At 37.6% G+C, this 24770-nt stretch overlaps 1 protein-coding gene and 1 long non-coding RNA gene across 2 annotated transcripts; one reads left to right on the top strand and one right to left on the bottom strand.

The window, feature by feature from the left end:
• Positions 1–19665: 19665 nt before the first annotated feature.
• Positions 19666–23110, top strand: LOC145074570 (uncharacterized). The gene is made up of 2 exons (XR_013691915.1): positions 19666–19849; positions 22866–23110. It is a non-coding gene; the product is annotated as an uncharacterized LOC145074570 (long non-coding RNA).
• LOC145073163 (putative (S)-N-methylcoclaurine 3'-hydroxylase isozyme 2) lies at positions 20332–22252 on the bottom strand. The gene is made up of 2 exons (XM_079019727.1): positions 21238–22252; positions 20332–21116 (listed from the first exon to the last, which is right to left on the bottom strand). The coding sequence occupies exons 1-2, from the start codon at positions 22108–22110 to the stop codon at positions 20511–20513; spliced, it is 1479 nt and encodes a 492-aa protein (XP_078875853.1). The 5' UTR covers positions 22111–22252; the 3' UTR covers positions 20332–20510.
• Positions 23111–24770: the final 1660 nt, after the last annotated feature.

Genomic DNA, 24770 nt, shown 5'->3' with positions numbered 1-24770 from the left:
GCTTGGGGGCAAGCAAAGGCTAAGTGTGGGGTATTTTGATATGTGTATTTTTATATATATTTTTATGCACTTTATCTTAATATTTTGGCCTTATTTATTCTATTTTAGAACTAAAAAGTACTCATAATGCTTTGAATTATGTTTTGCAGCTATTCGTTGCCGATGAACCACAAAAGAAAAGACTAAATCGGAATCGGGCTTAGAAGCTAAAAGAAACAAAATGGTGCTGAGGTAGCGGTTACGCCCCGCGTACCTGCTTGCAACAGATATACATGATCGCGTGATTATCTTGAGTACGCGCCGCGTAATTCTAAGTACGCCCAGCGTACTTAGGTCGGCCACAAAGATTATAAATGTCGATTTATAGCTAACCAGAGAGGGGGATTCGACTTCTAACCTAATTTAGTCGACAATTAACTTCTGTTAAGCCGTTTTGAGGGTCTAGAAGGCGGCCGGAAGGCCGTTAAGCTAACGGAAGCGGAGATCGGAAGGATTGGAGAGCGGATACATGTTGATTATCATATGGTTTGCTGACGTGACCATGCTTAGCATTCTATGGTGGTACTTTTCTGTATTTAGTTTCTGATTTAGGTGTAAAAACCTTTTACTTTGTGTTTATGATTGAATGAAGCTTTGATTATTAGACTAATTGCTATATTAAATAGTTTATTTGTGTTTAATTTATCTTGCCAAGCTTGTTAAAAGATCCTCATGTGTTAATGAAGATTATTTTCTGTTAATTGTTAAGTGAATTGAGTTGCTTGAACATCTGCTTGATTTGCTTGTCTCTTATGATTTTTGATGACCATCGAGATTATAAGACTAGAAATAACGAATGTGAAACTAGGATTAATTTGAGAATAAGTAAGTTAATGTGTGAGCCTTGTTTGATGACCATCAACAAGAGGCTGATTAAATGTCTACATTGATTAACTATATTTACAAGTCTTGCTTGATACGAACTGAACACTAGGAAGCATGTTAGTTTAATCAACTGATCACTGTTTGAATTGACTTGTTTGCTAAAGGATTAGTTATAGTGAACGCGAATCTAATCATTTTAGGAATCGGTGAACATTGAATAAATGAATTTGTGTATGCAATTGTCTATGTTTTAAGGTGTAATTTATCTAAACCAAAGTACCTGAAGAGATTTGCTTTCCTGTTAGTTTACCGAGAGTTGTTAATTGATTTATTAAACCATTTTATTCTTTTCGTGTAACCTGTAACCTATAATCAAATATAATAAATTAATCCACCGTTCCCTGTGATCGACACCCGACTTACCTAAGCTATACTGTAATCTGACTAGGTACACTGCCTATAAGTGCATAGATAGTCTAAGTTTGTTAGGTTATAAATATTAAAATTAATGGGTACTTTTGTGCACATCATATATCTACCCATGTTTTACCCCAACATTTTCGTAGATATAAAATACATATATAGTTTAAATCATTTAAAACATGTATAAAATCTTTCACCGAGCATAGACAGCAAGTAAACAGACAATATGCACACATAGCACGTAGTAAATACTACATATCTATGTGTAAGTTGAAGGGGACCATGCACTCACCTGAAAGGTGGTGACTCAGCACTCGGATAGCGCTTCGATACTCTCAAAACAATTTTCTTTCGATAAAACCTAATACCAATACCACTAGGGTTTAGTCTAACGATAACCGCGACAAATTAATAGTCTAGCTATTATTAGTATTATTATTATATAAGCGTTAAATAACACTCAATATAACTCATAATAATAGCCCAAATACTTATTATAAGTTCCTAATAACGTTACTATATTAAAACATAAGCTATACTAAAGATAGGGTAGGCATGACTCACTTACAACGGGTTTTCTTGAAAACCAGGCTTCGCTGGAGCAGCGTTCCCGAGCCGAAAGGCTCTTTTCTCAGAGCCGTCGGGCACTCCAGGGCTTCCGTCTCGTGCTAGGGAGTTACCCTAGGCTTGGGGGGGGGGGGTTAGGGAGGCTTAGAGAGAGAGTTTAGAGAGAGAAAGAAGAGGGTTAAGGGGTGAGGAAGTTGGAATGCTCGACACCTCTATTTATAGGCTGAATTCCTGATGGACTCGCCGAGTAGGAGGACCTACTCGCCGAGTTGGTGCATATGGCAGCCTTTTGGTGGTGCCACGTGTCCAATTTTGGTGGTGCCACGTCACCCCCTATCGCGTATCAGCCTTCAAACTTAGAAAAATCATAACTCTCGCATACGAGCTCCGTTTTCGACGTTTTTTTCCACATGTAGGTAAAATCAAGATCTACAACTTTCATTTAGACTCCGTCGGCTAATTCTCGACCGATCTCAAATTTAATAGTAGGAGGCGTTTAGACTGTTAAATGACCGCGAAGAATTCGTAACTCCTTCATACGGACCCCGTTTTCGTCTATCTTTTTACCGTTGAGTTCCTATTAATGAGATATTCAACTCTCATTTAGGTCGCGTAAACCAAAAACTGCTCGAACTAAAATTCAAGTTTCGGGTCGTGCACTGTTAAGCTGAATCTTACAAAAATCATAACTTCTTCATACGAAGTCAGATTTGGGCGTTCTTTTTATGGATTTTCTTGGTTTAACATATTCTACGACTTTCGTTTAGATCACTAAGGCTAAAAAGTCCTCCATCGTAAATTCACTATTTGCGTATCCCGGTGCCGTGCCGGTTTTGCCGTAAAACTTCGGTGGGTCATAACTTATTCGTTATAACTCGGATTTCGGCGTTCTTTATATGTACGGAAACCTTGTGACATATACTACAACTTGGTTCAAATTATTTATTCTAAATAATCTTTTGCCAAAAAATCGTTTTCGACACTTATAGCATCTAAATTGACTAGCCCGGATCTACGGGCGTTACATACAGTGAAGGGAGTCATTTCGATCGGTAAATGAATAGATCTCACACATGAGCTGCCGGTGCTAAAGTCCCTCACACTAAACATATCCACAACCAAACCTTAATTAGAAAATAAGGTAAATACTCCAACTTAGCAATTCCAAATACTAATATAAATCCTCATTTGGTCAAAAGACCATTTTTCCCTTATAGTACTCAACCCTCACACTTGACCAAAAGTCAAACTAGTCAAAAAGTCAACGATCAACCTTTCCGTTGACCTATGTGTTGCGTACTCTAGATCTACGCATAGCATAGAGCCTTACTTCAGAATACGGGGTCCAAATAGGCTACGCGCTGTGTAACCTTAAGTACGCCATGTATACGCCTCCGGATCCAAAAATTCATTTTAAGCACTTAATACATTAAGACCTTTCACTCAAAGATCAGATCTGATTCCTACTAGCTCCATAATGGATAAAGTTTCCAACTTTATCCATAAGCATGGTCCAAACAACGAAGATCTAGTCTTTAAGTCTCAAAGGGACCAAAAGTGTATTTTTCTCATCTTAATCCATTAAGTCCAAGTCTCCAACCTTCAGATATGAATCAATATGATGTTTAGATGGATAAAGTTTCCAACTTCAAACATAACAAGTTCACAAACTTTCAAGATCTAAACTTTATGCACTAAAAATGACCAAAAAGTGGCAAATATGACAAATAACTAGATCTATGAAACCAATGAGCAAGTTAGAAGCTTTTTACTCATAATGGTCCAGGAATAATGTAATCTTGCTACATCTATACTTGAACTATTCTTCCATACACTTTGCCACCACCTTGCTCTTCAAGATTCAACCTTCTAATGGAGAAATAATCTCATTAATGATGTCAAGGCTAAAAAACAAGTGAGAAGAGGCTAGGGTTTCTCAAGGAATGATCTTAGGTGATGGAGGCTAGTAATGAGATTGTCACACCCCCAAACCAGAACGACGGAAACGTTTGGGGGCGGAGGACGTCATATTCAGTATCATAACAGTTCATAGTAAGGAAAGTACACACCACCATATATATAAAAAGGTTTCCAAATGTTTACATAATTGTATTTGTTACATGTTCAAAAGATAAATACATAAACATCTTTCAAAAGAAGTAATTAACGTCAGAGCGTTAATCCCCCAAAGTTGGTTTCCAAACCTGCTTAGCGGTTCCTTGAGAATACAAGTTATTTCAAAGAAAAAGTGTCAACAATTAAGTTGGTGAGTTCATAAGCGGTTTTGAGAAAATGTATGCCATTCCAAAGTTCGTGCGTTTTCCAAGAAAATCCCTTATTTTCTTATAAAAGTATGAAATGTATATGAATGTTCGCGTTGTGAATCGTAAATAGTTGCACCAGGAAAATCCCTTATTTTCCTATTAGCTAATTGTTTTAGATATAGGAAAATCCCTTATTTTCCTAAGCAAAAAGGCAGTCTCTAATGTCCAAGACCGAAAATCGCAAGCAACTGACATGCTTAAAGGTTGAGGCATGATTTTATATAATAAAGTTATAAGAAGATCGCACTTGTTAAATGAAGAATAGTTTTAATAGCTACTCATTCATAAAATCATAATATCGTAATAATTGTCTATCCGGTGAGTTTTATAACCATACTAAACATAATATGCCTGTGGCGACGGTCTTCAGACGTCGAAACGTTTATGACAAACTGTCACCCAAAGGACTGTAGCTAACAGTCAGGGAGCGGGATCATGACTTCCCGTATAGATCTATACACATTTGACACGCTCTCCAAACGGGAGACTTAGGTTATAATAGACAGTACTTCAGATAGTACCTTTTAGCAAAAAGGTAGCATTGAAGAAGTAATTGTCTCACGGATTCTCAACTAAGTCTGTATTAAAGTGATAGTTTTGTATGCAATGTTTATCCTCTTTCAGAATCTTTAACAAAGCATAAAACATAAGTTCTTTGAATGCATAAAATGGTTTAACAAGGATAGCTACCCTGAATACTATGCATTTTGTATAAATCTAGTGCATGTAAGGTATAACAAGAGTTTTCACGTTTTCACTCGGGATTAACCGGGTGTTTACTTGTATTCTCCCCCGAAATGTATTAAAAGTACATTATAAAGTATTTGAAGGTGTACAAAAGGGGTATGAACTCACTTGATTGAAGTGGTTGTTTTGAAGTAGTCGAAAGAAGAATCGAGCAGAACTTCGACTAGAGAGAGTTGAAATCTTGGGATCCTCGGGGATCTCGGGAGTATGGAACTTCCTTCGGAACTCGAGTATGAAAAACCGAGGCTTTGGGAAGGCTTATCGAGGTAATCACGCAGAGTAACAGAACTTAGAAGGAAAGAAATGAGTACCAAACCCGACACCCATAAGCTTCTATTTATAGGGGCTGATTTGGGGTCTCACGTCGTGAGTTTGGGTTGCTCACGTCGTGAGGCTTATTCAGCATGATCCTCTTCGACAAGTTGATGTGGCTGATACACTGGAACCCATCAATCACGAGCTCACGTCGTGAGCATGGTCCCCTCACGTCGTGAGGCTGAGTCAGCCTTGGACTTTGTGTCCCGAATAGCTCTGTCGAAAATACCCGATACCTGAATTATCCGCCCAATTTTTTCGGGTATCGGGTAAAACGGGTCGGGTAAATCGGGTATCGGGTAAATTTTTCCGGGTAATCGGGTTACTCGAAATTTTTTCGAGTCGGGTAAAGGGTATATTTTTTGGGTTTCGGGTATACCCGAATTACCCAAATTATTTTAATTTTTTTTTTTTGTAGAGCTTGTACTATATAACAGGTATTTGATCACGCTTAAACTAACTATCATTATTGTAAAACATAAATATATTTATTATGACAATACGGCACTAACAATATTAAAAATAATTTTTATATATCATCACGTTCTTTAAAATTTAACTGTTTTCTTGATTATAGTTTTTATTACAACTAACAACTCATTATCTTGACGAAATTTTAGAACATGGCAAAACTTATGACTACATTTATCTTAAACATTTTAAACTTTTAAATTAAGATCTTTAGGTATTTGTTTTTTTAACATCTTATTAGATTAGATTAAGTCGTTAAAAAATTACTTGATATCTCATGTATTATTGAGTAGAAAATCTCAATGTTCAAAGCTTGAGTAACTTCGTTTATGTCTCGTTTGTTTATATAAACAAGACTAATACAGCACGACGTATTTATTTCATTAAATTTATTTTTAGGTGAAATTAAAAAAAAAATCATATATTTCAGGTAATACCCGAATTATCCAAACCCGACCCAATACCCGAATTACCCAAACTCGAATTACCCGAATTTAGTTTGGGTAGGGTAACGGGTAATTTTTCTAACATGAAAAACCCGAATTACTCGAAACCCGAAAAAATTACCCGTTCAACACCCCTAGTCCCGAACTTGTAAAATCCGTAACTTTTGCGTACGAGCTCCAATTTCGACGTCATTTATATGCACCCGTAGGTGTGAAAAGGCTCTACAACTCGCATTTAGACTCCGTCGGCTAATTTTGAATTTATTTTTATTATATTTCTTTTAACAGGACGGGCCTAGAAAAGTCTGTTTAAATCCCATAACTCCTTCATCTGCTGTCCATTTTCGTCAGACTTTTTACTGTTGTACTCCTATTGTCGGGGTCTTCAACTTTTGTTTAGGTTGTGTCGGCTAAAGACCGCTCGATCTCTATTTCGAGTTTTTAGCTGTCTACTGCTACGTCAGAAACTTTGAAAAATCATAACTTCCTCATACGAAGTCAGATTGGGGTGTTCTTTTTGTGTATGTTCACAGTTTTGGGATATCTATGAGTTTCATTTAGACACCTAAGGTTGAAAAGTATCTTATTGAAATTTCTCTTTTTATGTTTAATAGTGCTTTACCGGTAGCGTTACGAATCTTTGATTGGTCATAACTCCTTCGTTATAACTCGGATTTTAGCGTTCTTTATATTTTTGGAAACCTTATCACGATTTCTACCACATAGTGTACCCAAAAAGAGCGTTTTGAACATTTCATTTTCGATAATATTCTTATTACTTTACAAAGAGGTTACAAGACTCAACTTTTAGTCATTACATTGACCTGAAATAACGGGTTGTTACATCATCCCCCCGTTAGAGGGAATTGTGTCCCAAAATTAATTACAAAATAAAAGTTTAGAGACTAAGGAAGAGATGCGGATACTTCTATTGCATCTGATCTTCTCGCTCCCATGTGAATTCAGGTCCCCGCTTAGCATTCCAGCGGACCTTCACTATTGGTACGCGACTCTGTTTAGTTCGTTTGATTTCCCTATCCATGACCTCGATGGGTTCTTCAACAAAGTTAAGATTTTCGTTAAGTTCGATTTCGTCTAGTGGAATCACAAGATTTTCATCGGACAATCACTTTTTCAGGTTAGATACGTGAAACACTGGATGTACTTTGTTAAGCTCAATCGGAAGTTGAAGTCTATAAGCCACTGGACCAATCCTTGAAGTAATTTCAAAGGGTCCAATGTACCTTGGATTTAGTTTTCCACGCTTCCCAAAGCGTATCATTCCCTTACAGGGTGAGACCTTCAGTAGAACGCGGTCACCAACCTGAAATTCCAAAGGTTTTCGTCTTTTGTCGACATAGCTCTTTTGCCTATCCCTCGAGGATTGCAGACGTTCTCGAATTTGAACGATCTTTTCAGTTGTTTCTCTAATGATCTCCAGACCAGTGAGAGTGCTTTCAAGGACTAGAACTTTTGCCAACTGCGTGTTGCCTTCTTCCATCCAGCACGGAGGTGATCTGCACTTACGGCTGTAAAGGGCATCAAGTGGAGAAATCTTGATACTAGTATGATAACTGTTTTTATAAGAGAACTCGACTAATGGTAAGTAAACATCCCACACTTTACCAAAGTCGATTACAGATGCTCGCAACATGTCTTCTACGGTTTGGATCGTTCTCTCACTCTCTCCGTCAGTTTGTGGGTGATAGGTTGTGCTCATATCCAACCTTGTTCCCATGGATTTTTGCAACGATTTCCAGAATCTGGAATTGAATCTACTGTCTCTGTCCGAGATGATAGACATCGGCACTCCATGAAGTTGCACGATCTCTCGGATGTAGGTTCTCGTTAGCTTTTCCATCTTATCAGTTTCCTTGATCGGTAAGAAATGAGCAAACTTGGTTAGTCTGTCGACAATCACCCAAATGGTGTCGTGACCACCCTGAGTCTTGGGTAGTTTTGTTATGAAGTTCATGGAAATCTGCTCCCATTTCCACTCAGGTATTTCGGGTTGATGGAGTAGACCTGGGGGCTTCTGGTGTTCTACTTTTATCTTGGCGCAAGTCAAGCACTTGCTCACATAGATAGCAATTTATGCTTTCATGTTTGGCCACCAGTAGAGTTGTCTGAGATCCAGATACATCTTATCTAAACCTGGATGTACGAAGTATGGAGTCTTGTGTGCTTCGTTCATAACTATCTCTCTGAACCCACCAAACTTTGGTGTCCAGATTTGGTTCATGAGGTAGCGCACTCCGTCACTCTTGATCTCTAGATTCTTGTCCATCCCTCTAAGGGTTTCACCTGTCACATTTTCGAGTTTCAAGGCTTCTATTTGAGCTTCCTTGATTTGTGTCGATAGATGCGAATGGATCGACATGGTTAATGACTTCACATTTCGACTAGAGTACTCCTTACGACTAAGGGCTTCAACCACTACATTCGCCTTTCCCGGATGGTAACGAATCTCACATTCGTAGTCGTTGAGCAGTTCAACCCAACGTCGTTGTCTCATGTTCAACTCCTTCTGGTCGAGTATGTGTTGAAGGCTCTTGTGGTCCGTAAATATGGTGCACTTGGTACCGTAAAGGTAGTGCCTCCAAATTTTTAGAGCGACGACCACAACTCCAAGTTCTAAGTCATGTGTGGTGTAGTTGACTTCATGTGTTTTTAGTTGTCGTGAGGCATACGCAATAACCTTTCCTCGCTGCATTAGCACACATCCCAACCCTTGGTTGGAAGCAACACAATACACCACAAAATCTTTGATCCCCTCTGGAAGAGAAACAATGGGTGCACTGCATAGGGTCTGTTTCAGGGTTTGAAATGCAGCATCTTGCTTTTCTCCCCAGTTGTAGGTCACACCTTTCTGAGTTAGGGAGGTAAGAGGCTTTGCGATGCTGGAAAAGTTATGAATGAACCTTCGATAATAACCAGCACGGCCTAGAAATTGGTGAATCTCCGTTGGTGTAGTTGGTGCAGACCAATTTTTGGTAGCCTTGATCTTGGATGGGTCCACGTGGATTCCTTCTTCGCTGATCACGTGACCTAGGATGTCCACCTTCCTAATCCAAAACTCGCATTTTGAGAACCTCGCATAAAGTCTCTCAGCTCGTAATGTCTCTAAGACTTGTCTCAGATGTTGGCCATGCTCTTCTTTACTCTTTGAATAAATTAGTATGTCATCTATGAATACTATCACAAATTTATCCAAGAATGGACGACACACCCGATTCATTAAGTCCATGAATACGGTAGGGGCATTGGTTAGTCCGAACGGCATCACTACAAACTCGTAATGCCTATATCTTGCTCGGAAGGCCGTCTTGGGAATATCACTCTCCAGGACTCGCAGCTGGTGATATCCCGATCTCAGATCGATCTTGGAGAAGTAGTTGGCTCCTTGGAGTTGGTCAAATAAGTCGTCGATTCATGGTAGGGGATATCGGTTCTTGATGGTAAGTTTGTTGAGCTCTCGGTAGTCGATGCACATCCTAAATGATCCATCCTTCTTTTTCACAAACAACACTGGTGCTCCCCAATGCGAGAAGCTCGGCCTTATGAATCCTTTGCTGAGTAGCTCATTCAGTTGGTTGGATAGCTCTTGCATCTCTGGTGGGGCTAATCGATAGGGCGCTTTGGCTAATGGGATAGCTTCGGGAATCAGATCGATTCTGAATTCGACTTGTCTCGCGGGTGGTATTCTTGGAAGATCTTCAGGAAAAACATCGGGAAATTCGCATACGTAAGGCACGCTCTTGATGTCCTGGACTTCGCGTTTCACATCCACGACATGTGCTAAAAACGCATGACATTCCTTGCGTAGGCACTTCTGAGCTTGGATACACGAGATAATAGAAGTGTGGTACTGGGTTTGTCGCCATAGATTATGAGGGTTTCGCCGGTTGGCAGATTAAGGCGAACGACCTTATCGTAACATAAAATGCCCGCATGATGAGAACTAAGCCAGTCCATGCCTATGATGACATCGAAACTCTTAATCGAGACTGGCATGAGGCTGATTGGAAAGGGATTATCGTTTAGAGTTAGGGTACAATTTAAGTATATCTCCTTAGTGCCCTCTGTTTTACCGTTGGCCATTTCTACTATAAATGGTTCACTTAATGATTGGGGTGTTTGTTTCAGCAGGTCTTTAAAATTATGACTTACAAAACTCCTCTCCGCTCCACTATCAAACAAAATGCATGCATACGAGTTATTGAGAAGAAACGTACCCGTAACAATAGTGGGCTCTGCAACGGCTTCTTCCTGTCCCATTGTGAACACTCGGCCCCTTCCACCGGTATTCCTATCGTTTGCCTTCGGGCAGTCCTTGCGGTAGTGTCCCATGGCTCCGCACTCAAAACAGGCGCGACTTACTCCGGCATTAGCAGTGGGGGCGGCTTGTTGGGCTGGCTCCTTGCAGAAGCGGGCCGTATGCCCCTTCTTATTGAACCTAGTGCATTTGAAGTCACTACAAAGACCCTGGTGGTGGAAGTTGCATTGGTTGCACTTCAGAAATCTCCCACTGTATGAACCTGTGGGTGCAGTGGTGGCAGGAACAGTAACAGCAGGAGTCGCTACCACTTGTTGTTTCTTGGGGTACCCCTGTAGGGTTTGTCCCCTTCTCTTGTTCCAAGGCCTTCCCTGGCCCTGTACCTCCTTTGATGGATCGGCAGTAGCTACAACAATACTTTGTTTGACCCCATGGTCGATGAGTTGCTGAGCCAGACGCTTAGCGTTATTGAAAGTGATAGGGTTGGAGGCCAAGATGTGACCTTGAATCTGGGGTGACAACCCCCAAATGTACCTTTCAACCTTTTTTGGTTCTGGGTTGACCATGGCAGGGCACAAGGCGGCAAGGTCGCTGAACCTGGCCGTGTAGGCTACTAGGTCAGACCCAGTCATCTTCAGATTCCAGAGCTCCTACTCTAGCTTTTGTATCTCGCCCCTCGGGCAGTATTCCTCCAGTAGTAGGACCTTTAAGTCCTCCCAACTTAAGGCGTTGGCGAAGGTGAGAGTCACGGACTTCACATGGCTTTTCCACCAGGTGAGGGCTCGATCAGTAACGGTGCAAGCAGCAAACTTGACTTTGCTCGCTTCCTGGCAAGAGCATATCTCAAAGACCGTTTCGGTCTTTTCGAACCATTGCATCAGTGCAATGACTCCCCCTGTGCCATTAAAAGTTTTTAGCTTTGCGTTGGAGAACTCCTTGTAAGTACATTCCCTTACTTGACCATGACCAGTGCCATGGTTGGAATGATTTGTGCTGCTTCCTGCCCATCCATTTCCGTTGGAGTTTATTTGAGAGTGGGCGACAATTACTGCTGCTGTGATAGCAGCCTGGACCATGGCCGGATCATAAGTTGGTGGTGGAGGTGGTATTCGTATCGTACCCGACCTAGGTCTTAGGTTTGGATGAGGAGGCATCGCGCTGCCAAGAATTAAAAATGAAAGATCATTAGTTTTGGTGGTCGAGGTTTGAATGATAGTGAGTTAACTATCTTTAATAGTTTAAAATTCTGGTTTGACCTACACAGGGCTTCGAGTTTGATTCACAAATGGAGTTTGAATAGCAATAGATAAACTCATGAACTCGAATGAAATGCATAGAATTAACACACGAAAGTGATATGCCCTATATATATTAAACATATGGTTGCATTACATCCGAAGTTAGAACAAAATTGACCTTTCTAAAGGTCTCCGATTACAGAACGTTAAAGAAATTAAGACTTTTAGCTGATGGTCCTATTCTATATCAAAATTTGGGAGTTAGGCGAGTACTACTCGCGGTGCGGATTGCGCTTGGAGCTCGATTCCGCATCCGATTGCTTGGCTCCCATGAGACGCCTGTCAAAGGCAGCTTGTTGCTCCCTCAAATCTCTCATTTCGGAGAGAGCTGCAGTCATTCGCTCTTGGAGAGAGTTGGTGTTAGGGATGGCAAAAAAACCTGAACCCGACGGGGAAACCCGAAACCCGATTATTTTGGGTCGGGTAACGGGTCGTTATCGGGTTCGGGGCAGGGAGTGGGTTATCATCGCCCCGACCCGACCCGCCCCGATTACATATATATATATATATATATATATATATATATATATATATATATATATATATATAAGTTGTACGCATTCAAAGATAAAATACTTACTGTGGACAATCTTTTTAATTATTAACAATCCAGTGTGAATGATTGTTTTTTATGTTTTGACGTAATACACTCAAATTAAATCAAATAATTTTTAATATAACGTCGAGTTAATTTTATTAAAGTGATTTATCATATTTTTAATTTAAAAGGGAGGCTAGGACACGTATTTTTTATAAGACATCGGGGTACACTAAAGCAGAATAAAGATTTCATTATGAATTGTTGTAAACCCGATAAGATACCCAAAACCCAACGGGAAAACCCGAACCCAATGGGGCGCCCCGATAAGATACCCGAAAGATATCAGGGCGGGTTTGGGAAACCATGCCCCGCCATGAACCCGCCCCATTACCATTCCTAGTTGGTGTGGAGTTGAGCATTCCCTTGTAGCATGTCAAGGCATCGAATATCAGCTGCGTTATCCTCCATCCTCATGTCAACCTCGTGAATTCGGTTTACCTGGACTCCGGATTGATAAGTCTGATTCGCAAGCTTGCCTACCATTACTGGGAGTGCTCGATCGGCTGAACTTCCTCCGCTAACATCATAAAAGTCCCGACACATACCGTAAGGAGGACGCAGTCCTTGCTGCTGGATCCAATGATGGATGTGGCTTCCCCAGACGGGAGTGGGTCCTTGAAATCCCATCCTGAAAGGAGGTCGAACGGATGGAGGTCGGACGGATGGCGGATTGATTACCTCGGGATCTGAGGCTGAGCTATCTGAATCTTCCTCTTCCTCATCTTCCATGGGTTCCTCCTCGGGTTCGTCTACAATCCATCCCTCATTACCTTGGTTAGGGTAGTAGGGGTCGTCGGGGTGATGGAATCCAGCCATTGAGTCTATACGAGAATAGGGTTAAGAATTGACTATAAGCTAAAGCATGTAAAGTTTCACCCTTAAGTTTGACGGTTGAAGATATCCAAATACTCCCATAGTATTCTTAATGATATGCTCTTGGTAAGTTTTAAATTTGTTGTCCACTGCCGACACTCCCTGGCATACGTTAGTCGACTCTCAGATAAATATAGTTGATCAGGCTCTATTCATCCCAGTTCCGATTATATGTCCCAAGGCACACCTGCACTGCACAATTTATTCATAATACATCTATATTGATCTATTTATGACACTGTTATTAATATGAAATGAATGCATGCCTACATTACAAAAATTAAATAAATTTAATTTTCAAAACTATGACTCTTACTCAGAGTGTTTTTGCCCAGTTGTGTTTATAGTTGTATGCCAAAATGGTATTGATATACTTAATTCACTATAAACAAAGCTTTGATACCAATCTGTCACACCCCCAAACCAGAACGGTGGAAACGTTTCGGGGCAGAGGACGTCATATTCAGTATCATAACAGTTCATAGTAAGGAAAGTACACACCACCATTTATATAACAAGGTTTCAAAATGTTTACATAATTGTATTTGTTACATGTTCAAAAGATAAATACATAAACATATTTCAAAAGAAGTAATTAACGTAGGAGCGTTAATCCCCCAAAGTTGGTTTCCAAACCTGCTTAGCGGTTCCCTGAGAATACAAGTTATTTCAAAGAAAAAGTGTCAACAATTAAGTTGGTGAGTTCATAAGCGGTTTTGAGAAAATGTATGCCATTCCAAAGTCCGTGCTTTTTCTAAGAAAATCCCTTATTTTCTTATAAAAGTATGAAATGTATATGAATGTTCGCGTTGTGAATCGTAAATAGTTGCACCAGGAAAATCCCTTATTTTCCTATTAGCTGATTGTTTTAGATATAGGAAAATCCCTTATTTTCCTAAGCAAAAAGGCAGTCTCTAATGTCCAAGACCGAAAATCGCAAGCAACTGACATGCTTAAAGGTTGAGGCATGATTTTATATAATAAAGTTATAAGAAGATCGCACTTGTTAAATGAAGAATAATTTTAATAGCTACTCATTCATAAAATCATAATATCATAATAATTGTCTATCCGGTGAGTTTTATAACCATACTAAACATAATATGCCTGTGGCGACGGTCTTCAGACGTCGAAACGTTTATGACAAACTGTCACCCAAAGGACTGTAGCTAACAGTCAGGGAGCGGGATCATGACTTCCCGTATAGATCTATACACATTTGACACGCTCTCCAAACGGGAGACTTAGGTTATAATAGACAGTACTTCAGATAGTACCTTTTAGCAAAAAGGTAGCATTGAAGAAGTAATTGTCTCACGGATTCTCAACTAAGTCTGTATTAAAGTGATAGTTTTGTATGCAATGTTTATCCTCTTTCAGAATCTTTAACAAAGCATAAAACATAAGTTCTTTGAATGTATAAAATGGTTTAACAAGGATAGCTACCCTGAATACTATGCATTTTGTATAAATCTAGTGCATGCAAGGTATAATAAGAGTTTTCACGTTTTCACTCGGGATTAACCGGGTGTTTACTTGTATTCTCCCACGAAATGTATTAAAAGTACATTATAAAGTATTTGAAGGTGTATAAAATGGGTATGAACTCACTTGATTGAAGTGGTTGTTTTGAAGTAGTCGAAAGAAGAATCGAGCAGAACTTCGACTAGAGAGAGTTGAAATCTCGAGATCCTCGGGGATCTCGGGAGTATGGAACTTCCTTCGGAACTCGAGTATGAAAAACCAGGGCTTTGGGAAGGCTTATCGAGGTAATCACGCAGAGTAACAACACTTAGAAGGAAAGAAATGAGTACCAAACCCGGCACCCTTAAGCTTCTATTTATAGGGGCTGATTTGGGGTCTCACGTCGTGAGTTTGGGTTGCTCACGTCGTGAGGCTTACTTAGCATGATCCTCTTCGACAAGTTGATGTGGATGATACTCTGGAACCCATCAATCACGAGCTCACGTCGTGAGCATGGTACCCTCACGTCGTGAGGCTGAGTCAGCCTTGGATTTTGTGTCCCGAACTTGTAAAATCCGTAACTTTTGCGTACGAGCTCCGATTTCGACGTTATTTATATGCACGCGTAGGTGTGAAAAGGATCTATAACTCTCGTTTAGACTCTGTCGGCTAATTTTGAATTTATTTTTATTATATTATTTTTAACAGGACGGGCCTGGAAAAGTCCGTTTAAATCCCATAACTCCTTCATCTGCAGTCCATTTTCGTCAGACTTTTTACTGTTGTACTCCTATTGTCGGGGTCTTCAACTTTTGTTTAGGTTGTGTCGGCTAAAGACCGCTCGATCTCTATTTCGAGTTTTTAGCTGTCTACTGCTACGTCAGAAACTTCGAAAAACCATAACTTCCTTATACGAAGTCAGATTGGGGCGTTCTTTTTGTGTATGTTCACGGTTTTGGGATATCTATGACTTTCATTTAGACACCTAAGGTTGAAAAGTATCTTATTGAAATTTCTCATTTTATGTTTAACAGTGCTTTACCGATAGCGTTACGAATCTTTGATTGGTCATAACTCCTTCGTTATAACTTGGATTTTAGCGTTCTTTATATTTTTGGAAACCTTATCACGATTTCTACCACATAGTGTACCCAAACAGAGCTTTTTGAACATTTCATTTTCGATAATATTCTTATTACTTTACAAAGAGGTTACAAGACTCAACTTTTAGTCATTACATTGACCTGAAATAACGGGTTGTTACATCATCCCCCCGTTAGAGGGAATTTTGTCCCAAAATTAATTACAAAATAAAAGTTTAGAGACTAAGGAAGAGATGCAGATACTTCTATTGCATCTGATCTTCTCGCTCCCATGTGAATTCAGGTCCCCACTTAGCATTCCAGCGGACCTTCACTATTGGTACGCGACTCTGTTTAGTTCGTTTGATTTCCCTATCCATGACCTCGATGGGTTCTTCAACAAAGTTAAGATTTTCGTTAAGTTCGATTTCGTCTAGTGGAATCACAAGAGTTTCGTCGGACAATCACTTTTTCAGGTTAGATACGTGAAACACTGGATGTACTTTGTTAAGCTCAATCGGAAGTTGAAGTCTATAAGCCACTGGACCTATCCTTGAAGTAATTTCAAAGGGTCCAATGTACCTTGGATTTAGTTTTCCACGCTTCCCAAAGCGTATCATTCTCTTACAAGGTGAGACCTTCAGTAGAACGCGGTTTTGGTCTGCCCAAATTACGCCCCACATAATTCATTAAACCCTCGTTACGCCCTGCGTAATCCAAAATCCCAAATTTCCACTTCAACTTCAAACAACCATAACTTCTTTGTTTGAACTCTGTTTTCGGCGTTCTTTATATAAAACGAAAAGATATTGAAGAGCCCCACAATCCTATCTAATTACTTTTGACTTAAAACATACCGAACTAAAATCCTTATTCCATGAAAGAAGTCTGAAACATTACTTTTCCCGTTTTACCCTTTGACTCCGAAACACCAACTAAGGGCATTGATCTCATAACCAATATTATCAACATCCAATAGGGTCTAAACCCTATTCCCATGAAGCCCAATGCCTTTACTTGATTCATTTACTACCCACTATCCCGAAATAAGAAACTTTTCGAAACAGGATGTTACACTTTTCTTATAAAGTTCACATTTACATAAATCAAAATTATAAAAATTACATATTTAATTATTTTACTATTAGCACCCTTAGGGAATAAAGCATTTATAAAAGACCATCGTTTTAAACCTAAGGTTACAACTTCAAAATAACAGCATACTTAGAGGACATTACACATGTGGTGGGCCAAGCTGGACAGATTGCTGACGTGGTATCCCACGTCAGCGCATTTCATTTATTTGAAAAAAAACAAAGATTCGATGAAGTCCAAATATTTTGGATCAGTTTATGATTTAACCCTAAATTATTTTTTTTACAAAAAAATAAGATTACCGAAAATTGTAATCAAATCAAGTATTTGTAATTGTTTTCAAAAATACATTTTTAAATATATTTTTTAAAATATGTTTTTGAAAATACATATTTTGACAAACGCTATTTAAAAATGTATTTTTGAAAATGTATTGAAAAACGTATTCAAAAACATATTATGCAAACATTTAAAAATAAAATTTTGAAAACATATATGAAAACATATTTATATGTATCTTCATTTCTAATAATAATAATAATAATAATAATAATAATAATAATAATAATAATAATATTTAAGTTTTTAGTGTGTTAATCATTATATACATATGTTCAACAAAAAAAAATATAACAAAGTGATTCTAGCTCGGTGATAATATGCATGCCGTTTGTGCGAGTTCATCGATTTGAATACCACTGTCTCCTATTTTCTTTCCAAAAATCCGGTTGTTTTCAAATAAATGAAACGTGCTCACGTCAGCCCACATTAGCAATATGTTCAGGCCCATTACATGGCATATGTTACTTTAGAAAAGTTGATTTGATTACAATCGGAGAAAATGACTTAGAAGGGTAACTACCTTTTATCCGTGTTTATATATTGACAACTTCTTTTTTGTACATAATAAACCAACTAACCTGTTTTACCTGTTTAAATTACACCAATATTACCGGTTAATACCTGTTTTAACCGGTAACTCAAAGGGAAAATGACTTAGGAGGGTAACTACCTCTTATTCGTGTTCTAATATTGGCAACTTTTTATTTTTTGTACATAAGAAAGCAACTAACTTGTTTTAACTGTGTAGCATCCCAAAAATCATGAACAAAAATTTCGTTTTTAATTTAAAACTAAAACCATAATTGCCAAACCATTAATTTAATACTCGAGCATCGGGCCCCGCCCGGCATCAGGCCCCGTCTGGCATCGAGCCTCGCTCGGTATACATATCTGTCTCTCTTAGGCCTCGCCCACTAAACACATGCAATCATATAACATGCTAACACATAAAGAAACATATTCTACCGTATCCCTGTCCTAAGAAACATACTCTGCTAATAATGAGATACGGAACTTCGCCCATACTCAACTAGTTCCAGCCAGGGCTTCAGCAGTGCAAGGTGAGTCTCCTCACAGTGTGAATGGTCTAAGGCCACAATGTCAGCCCATGTAGTCTATGAGTAGGAAGACTCGGGGTTTAGCCCTAGGCATTGTATGCTAGTATGTTATTCCAGACCAAGGTCCGATGTCGGGCGGGTTCCCGAGGAATGTTTGCATGTTAGATTATACTTGTTGTCTGTGTGATACTTGTATGTGCCTGATAAGAAGGTGAGTGTGGGCGAAGTCCCATATCTCATCACTAGCTGAGTACGGACGATGTTTCGTATCTCATTATTAGCAGAGTATGTTTCTTAGGACAGTGATATAGTAGAGTATGTTTCTTTATATGTTAGCATGTTATATGATTGCATGTGTTTAGCGGGCGGGGCCTAAGAGAGACAAACCTGTATACTGAACGAGGCTCGATGCCAGGCAGGGCCTGATGTCGGGCGATGCCCGATGCCGGAGTATTAAATTAATGGTTTGACAATTATTAAAACAAGTTAGTTGCTTTCTTATGTACAAAAAATAAGAAGTTGCCAATATGTGAACACGGATAAGAGGTAGTTACCCTCCTAAGTCATTTTCTCTTTGAGTTACCGGTTAAAACAGGTATTAGCCGATAATATTGGTGTAATGTAAACAGTTAAAACAAATTAATTGCTTTATTATGTACAAAAAAAAAAAAAAAAAAAGAAATTGTCAATATGTAAACACGGATAAAAGGTAGTTATCCTTCTACGCATTTTCCCTTACAATTGCCAATAGTCTGTATTTTTCTTTGTAAAAGAAAACTAAATTAATTTATGATTAAACCGTAAATTCATTCAAAATATTAAAATTTTATCAGAAATTTCTAATAAAAACATTAGATGTGGCGATAACATTGTTATTGCTTTTTAGAGTTAAAACAGTAGATGTAGGGATATAGCATTTTCATTGCTTTTTTGAGTGATAATTTTGGATGTGCGATATTAGTAGATTTGGAACTAGAGAAAGGCCCATTAGGCCCAATATGGAATCAAAGGAGTTGGAGCAAATAATTGGGTTAATTGTAATCACACTTTTCTTGAAGGCTTGGATGGATGAAAATGGCAGCCAAATCCATGGAGTATGTTCTCGGTTAGTCTTTGAGGTCTTTGATTGAGAATTAAATCCTCATTATTGGACGAAGGAGGTCTAAATAGAATAACTGGATTCTTAAAAAATTCGATACTTTTCGGTTGAGAAAATTAGTGTGGGTGACTTCCTATTATAGTGAACATTATCTATAGATTAGGAAAAATATCACTTTAGCCCTATAATGTATTTCAAATTTACTCATTCAATCCCTTAACTTATTTGCATGTATTATAGGAGAACAAAAGCTCTAAAACTGGGATAAAGGGTAACTTCTAAACAGTTCAATTGTACCATGTGCTTTGAAATTTTTACATATTTAATAACTGACTGCGTGTATAACACTGTTGCAGTCTTTACTTTTCTCTTTTGATCAAGTAAGCAAATATTGTTAAATCTCTTTCGAATTTGCTTTGTTTCAGAATGGCTACCGTAGAAGAATCATCGTCGTCGTCTAGATTGAGCTTGGAAGGGATTGACGAGGTCGAGGATTTCGTTTGGGTGAGTCTCATTATTCTTTTTAAATTATTGAAATTTATTGCTCTTGTTTTCCTAAATTAGGATTAATAGATGATGAAATGTTGTCAGTCACTAATTTTGGCATACGGCGGTGAGTTCAATAGCCGACAACGATTTTAGTTTCGATGTCAACTCAATAATCAATATGAATATTGAGTCTACTTTGTGAAAAACAACTAACTCTGATAAGATAAGAGGAATATGTTGATGTTGATTAGTAACAAGCTTCGAATAGTTTTTTGCCTTTGATAAGTACCAAATCCTAAAGTAAATTCGAAATACATTGTAGGGCTAAAATATCTACGCCATTTGTTCACGATAAGACTTGATTGAAAATATGACAATAAACAATTGGTCTACTATAATTTTAGTTTAAATAAGCTACAGATTCAAGTTAACCTATAAATTTTGAATAGACCGATTGATTGAAAATAAAATAGAAAATTCAAACAACACATAACATGTTTTCTAAAATAACATTACTTTCAAGGGCACCATTTTAAAATGTAATCGCAGCACATCTTAATTATTCGATCACCACATACACAGAGGCCTTCCAGTTACACGGTGAATATTATCATACACACTTAATTGGTTATCAAACCCATTCCATGATGTGGTTCAACAAGTCTTCAACTGATGATCAACGGAGCTTGAAAGTTACATGTAATGGTTCTTTCTTGTACAATGGGAAATCCAAAGCATCATCCATGTTAAGGTCTTCTGGATTCATTGTGTTATTCACGAGGAACCAGTCAAAGTTTAGAATCAAAGAAGCCACAGATAGGAGTATTGTCTTTGATGACAATGCTTCTCCGGGACACATTCGTCTCCCAGAACCAAATGGCAAGTATTCAAAGTCTTTACCTTTGTAACTCATCTCCGATCCCACAAATCTTTCAGGTTTGAAGCTCAAAGGTTCATCCCAGATCTTGGGATCACGACTGATTGCCCAGATGTTAACCATCACTTGACTATCTTTTGGAATCGTGTATCCCATCACCTCACATGTTTGCATAGCTCTATGAGGCAGAAGAAGTGGTCCTGGAGGATGCAATCTTAGGGTTTCCTTTAAGCATGCTTCCAGAAATGGAAAATGAACCAAATCCGACTCTTTGACTACATTCCCATCTATCTTTTTCCTGACTTCATCACTAACCTTTTGCATTATCTCTTGGTTTCTGAGAAGCTCCGCAACTAACCACTCGGTGGTAAAATTCATCGATTCAGTGCCAGCCGTAAACAGCTCCTGAGATAGAAAACGACGACTTAAATGATTAAGCATCAACTTCAAAGTGTGTGTGTATATGAGAGAGAGAGAGAGAGAGAGAGAGAGAGAGAGAGAGAGAGAGAGAGAGAGAGAGAGAGACCTGCATCATAGCATTGATTTGTTGATGTGTACTACCTTTTTCAATCAAAATATCAGTGAAATCTTGTTGATCGGATGATGTATTACTTCCATTTGTTTTCTTTTGGAGGATATCCTTCCAAATAGTTCCAAGCTCTTGTTCTATGATTTGAACAACCTGCTTTTTCCAGCCTTGTAGATCCCATCGACCAAATATCGGATATAAGTCTGCTAATTGTGGTTGAGCACCTAAGGTAGAAAGTCTTCTTACAGAGTCCTTAATCCCTGCACCTATACCATTGCCTTCGAAGTCCACAAGATCTATCGATAATAATGTATTGCCTATGATGTTGGTGGCAGTTACAAGCATGACATCCTTTATACCTACACTAGAATCACCTTTTGAAGCTATGTACTTCACCATCTCCATAACTTTCTTCTCTCTCATGTCCACACGAGATTCCAAAGCTTTGCTTGAAAAAATCTTTGATGCATAAAGATTCCGGATTTTCCTCCAACCATCACCCGTTCCTGATGAAAAGACAAGATTCATATTGTGAACAATCGATTCCTTACCTTGAAGCAATCTTGGTACATCTCGACCAGCAAGCAGATGATCATGGGTCTTGAGAATCTCTGAAGCTGCAGAAGCTGATGATCCAACAATGGTGATTTGTTGACCAAGGCGAAGCGTCATGAGTGGTCCATGTACTTGGGCCATCTCCGCAAGTCGAATATGAGGAATCTTTCCCATTTGGAAAAGGTTACCTACTATTGGCCATGGATAAGGACCTGGTGGAAGTGGTTGCTTTTTCGAAGATTTAATCATACGAAAGAAGAAGATGAAGAAGAGAAGGAGCGACCAAGGAATCAAGAACGTGATCATCTCCTCCATTGTAACTCTTCCCAGATTTTTTTCGGAAATGCTAAAGACTGTAACAGATTGGAAGTAAAGATTCGTTGATCAAGAAATAGCTAGAGGACATTTTTTCTTTTTTGCCTGGGATTGATTTCACAAATACCAGGAGTATCTAACAATTTGCAAGAAGCTAAGACATGGTAGACAGAGTAGATGAGAATTATTCGCAATTGTAATATTGACAAATAGGTAGCAAACAATTATATTCAAACTCTTTTATGTTTACTTTGTTTATATATATATATATATATATATATATATATATATATATATATATATATATATATATAGAGAGAGAGAGAGAGAGAGAGAGAGAGAGAGAGAGAGAGAGAGAGAGAGAGAGAGAGGTTCATTTGAGACTATTATTAATTTGTGAGACAAGGGGACCAATTTTCAGTCTTTGATCATAATTGATCTAATAGTTCAACAATAAAACGTGATTAGTGCTGATTAATGTTGATTAAGGCGCTTAACTAAATTATGAGGGGTAGTTTAGTCACTTTTCTATTTTTGATCCCTTAGTTTTGATGACAATCTATATATGACGTCTTGTTTCATGGAAGCCTTAGATTGTGAATTACGTTTTTCATATTATCCTAACATTGAGATCTATTCTGTTTCAATGTTATAAAACATATATCGATTTCAACAATCAATCACTAATTCGTAACAATTTGTTTAAGATTTGTGCAATTCGATTTAACGGAATTTTGGTTTCATCTGGTGATGAGTTTGGAAGCAATCAAGATGAAGAATTCAACAAATCGATCATAAATTTTGATGTTTTAAATGAAGATTTTAGCAATGGCGCATCAAGATTTCAGAATCAATGATCACTTGAGATCCAGTTCAGTAACTTCACGTTCCTTTAGTTAGTATTTGAGGAAGATTTCGGCAATTCATCTTTACTTCAAATTATGTTCAACAATTTTAATCGTGATCAACAATTGATTGTCAATTAAGATTGTTTTCAGTAGCATCGGGTTTAATTTCTTTTCTCTAGACATCGATTACAATGTCTGATTTATTTCATCATCTTTTTGTTGCAATGTTCATTCAAGAGAATTTGAATACATTATTCTCCACAGTCGAGCACATAATACATGAAGAGAATCAAGTGGAAATAACGAATCTTTGAGTCATTTTGCACTCTTTCTGTCAAATTAACTAGGTATGTACAAATTGATTATTGTTCTTGAGCTAATTTTCTTCAACTAAACATGCATTCCACCTGTTTGATAAAAGTCATGAATGAATAAAGAGTCTTATATATCACCCCTCATTCCCACGAATAATGTCCTCTTTAAGAATATGAATATACTTCAATATGAGTTGGAATTACTGTAACATAATTCCATGTTGATTACTCTTATTAAATTTACCTTAGTTTTATTAGAATATGTCTTTTTCTTCAAATACATATTGTCGGATATGTCTTTTAGCAAACTTTTATTTTAATATGCTCTCGTTACCTTATAGAAAAAGGGTTATACTAAAGAAAAGGTTAGATGCTCTTAAATCAATTATTGTTCTTTTAAAACTAGTATATGTTAAAAATAGGGTATTTTATAATTAGTTTCATAAGAATGTATATTATTCTTATTAGATTTATTGGATTATCATCAGTATATGTTAATTTCATTAAGTTAGGGTTCATGTTAATGGTGAAATAAGAGTTATTTAGAAGAGTAGTTCTTTCAAGTACCTAAGATAGGGATTATCTTAATAAGATTTAAAGGGTTCATATAATATGATTATGATGTTTTGAATTATGGCTTGTTTCAATTTACTTAGTCAAGTATTCTAAATAGAATGTAATTAGTAATATGAAATTCCATTCGATTGCAGTTTTTTATTCCAAAATTTCTAACTTTATACATAATATAGTATTAGATGTAACTGTTAACTGTCAATCTAACAATATTTGTAAATTAGAATATTATTCTATTATTTTATATTCATAATAACAAACATTGTTATATATCAAGACTAAAAAATATAATTCTAATATGCTAACGTATTTATCTAGAACATTACTCTATTAGAATATTTTACATATACATTAATTTATTTTGATTTCTTGTATTTTATTCTATATATTCTTGTAACACTATAAATTGTAAATTCATAATAGTATATAATGATATCTATACATGCATATCATTCTGATTATAATTATTAGATACCATCACTCATATTTCATTACATGGTGTTATTATCTTGCAGTTATTCATCACAATGAAGAAAATCCACATATAATGAGGAATAAAGGTTGTGGAGCCAGAAGATACAGATTATCTTCGAGAAGACTACCATTCAAGGTCAAACAAATCAAGATCATACAAAATATGTGGCGTGCAAGGTTATGATAAAAGGAAATCTTTAACAATGAACAATATTTTCAAGGAATAGTTTGTACAATGTTCTCTCTATATATATTTTCATCTTTTCATACTAGAATATGTTGAACAATGTTGTGTACATCTAATTACATTATGTATTTATCCTTTCGACATCTAATTAGAATTTGACAAAAAAAAATTATGCTCCAAAGTTAGTTTCCCATTTATTTTGACAAATGTGTCCATATATGTTGATCATAAGCATTTTGATCATTATCCTCCATTTCACTATCT

The sequence above is a fragment of the Lactuca serriola genome, chromosome 9, assembly GCF_051521515.1.
Source record: "Lactuca serriola cultivar US96UC23 chromosome 9, Lser_US96UC23_V15, whole genome shotgun sequence".
NCBI lineage: Eukaryota > Viridiplantae > Streptophyta > Magnoliopsida > Asterales > Asteraceae > Lactuca > Lactuca serriola.
Note: the sequence above shows the minus strand (reverse complement) of the source record. Positions and strands in the feature narration are given on the sequence as shown.

Bases quoted from the DNA above. Each gene is read 5' to 3' on its own strand.
- LOC145073163 (XM_079019727.1), bottom strand. From the start codon at position 22,110: ATGGAGGAGATGATCACGTTCTTGATTCCTTGGTCGCTCCTTCTCTTC. The intron at 21,117-21,237 runs GTCTCTCTCTCT...TTTCTATCTCAG, and splicing joins AAATCAATGCTATGATGCAG to GAGCTGTTTACGGCTGGCAC.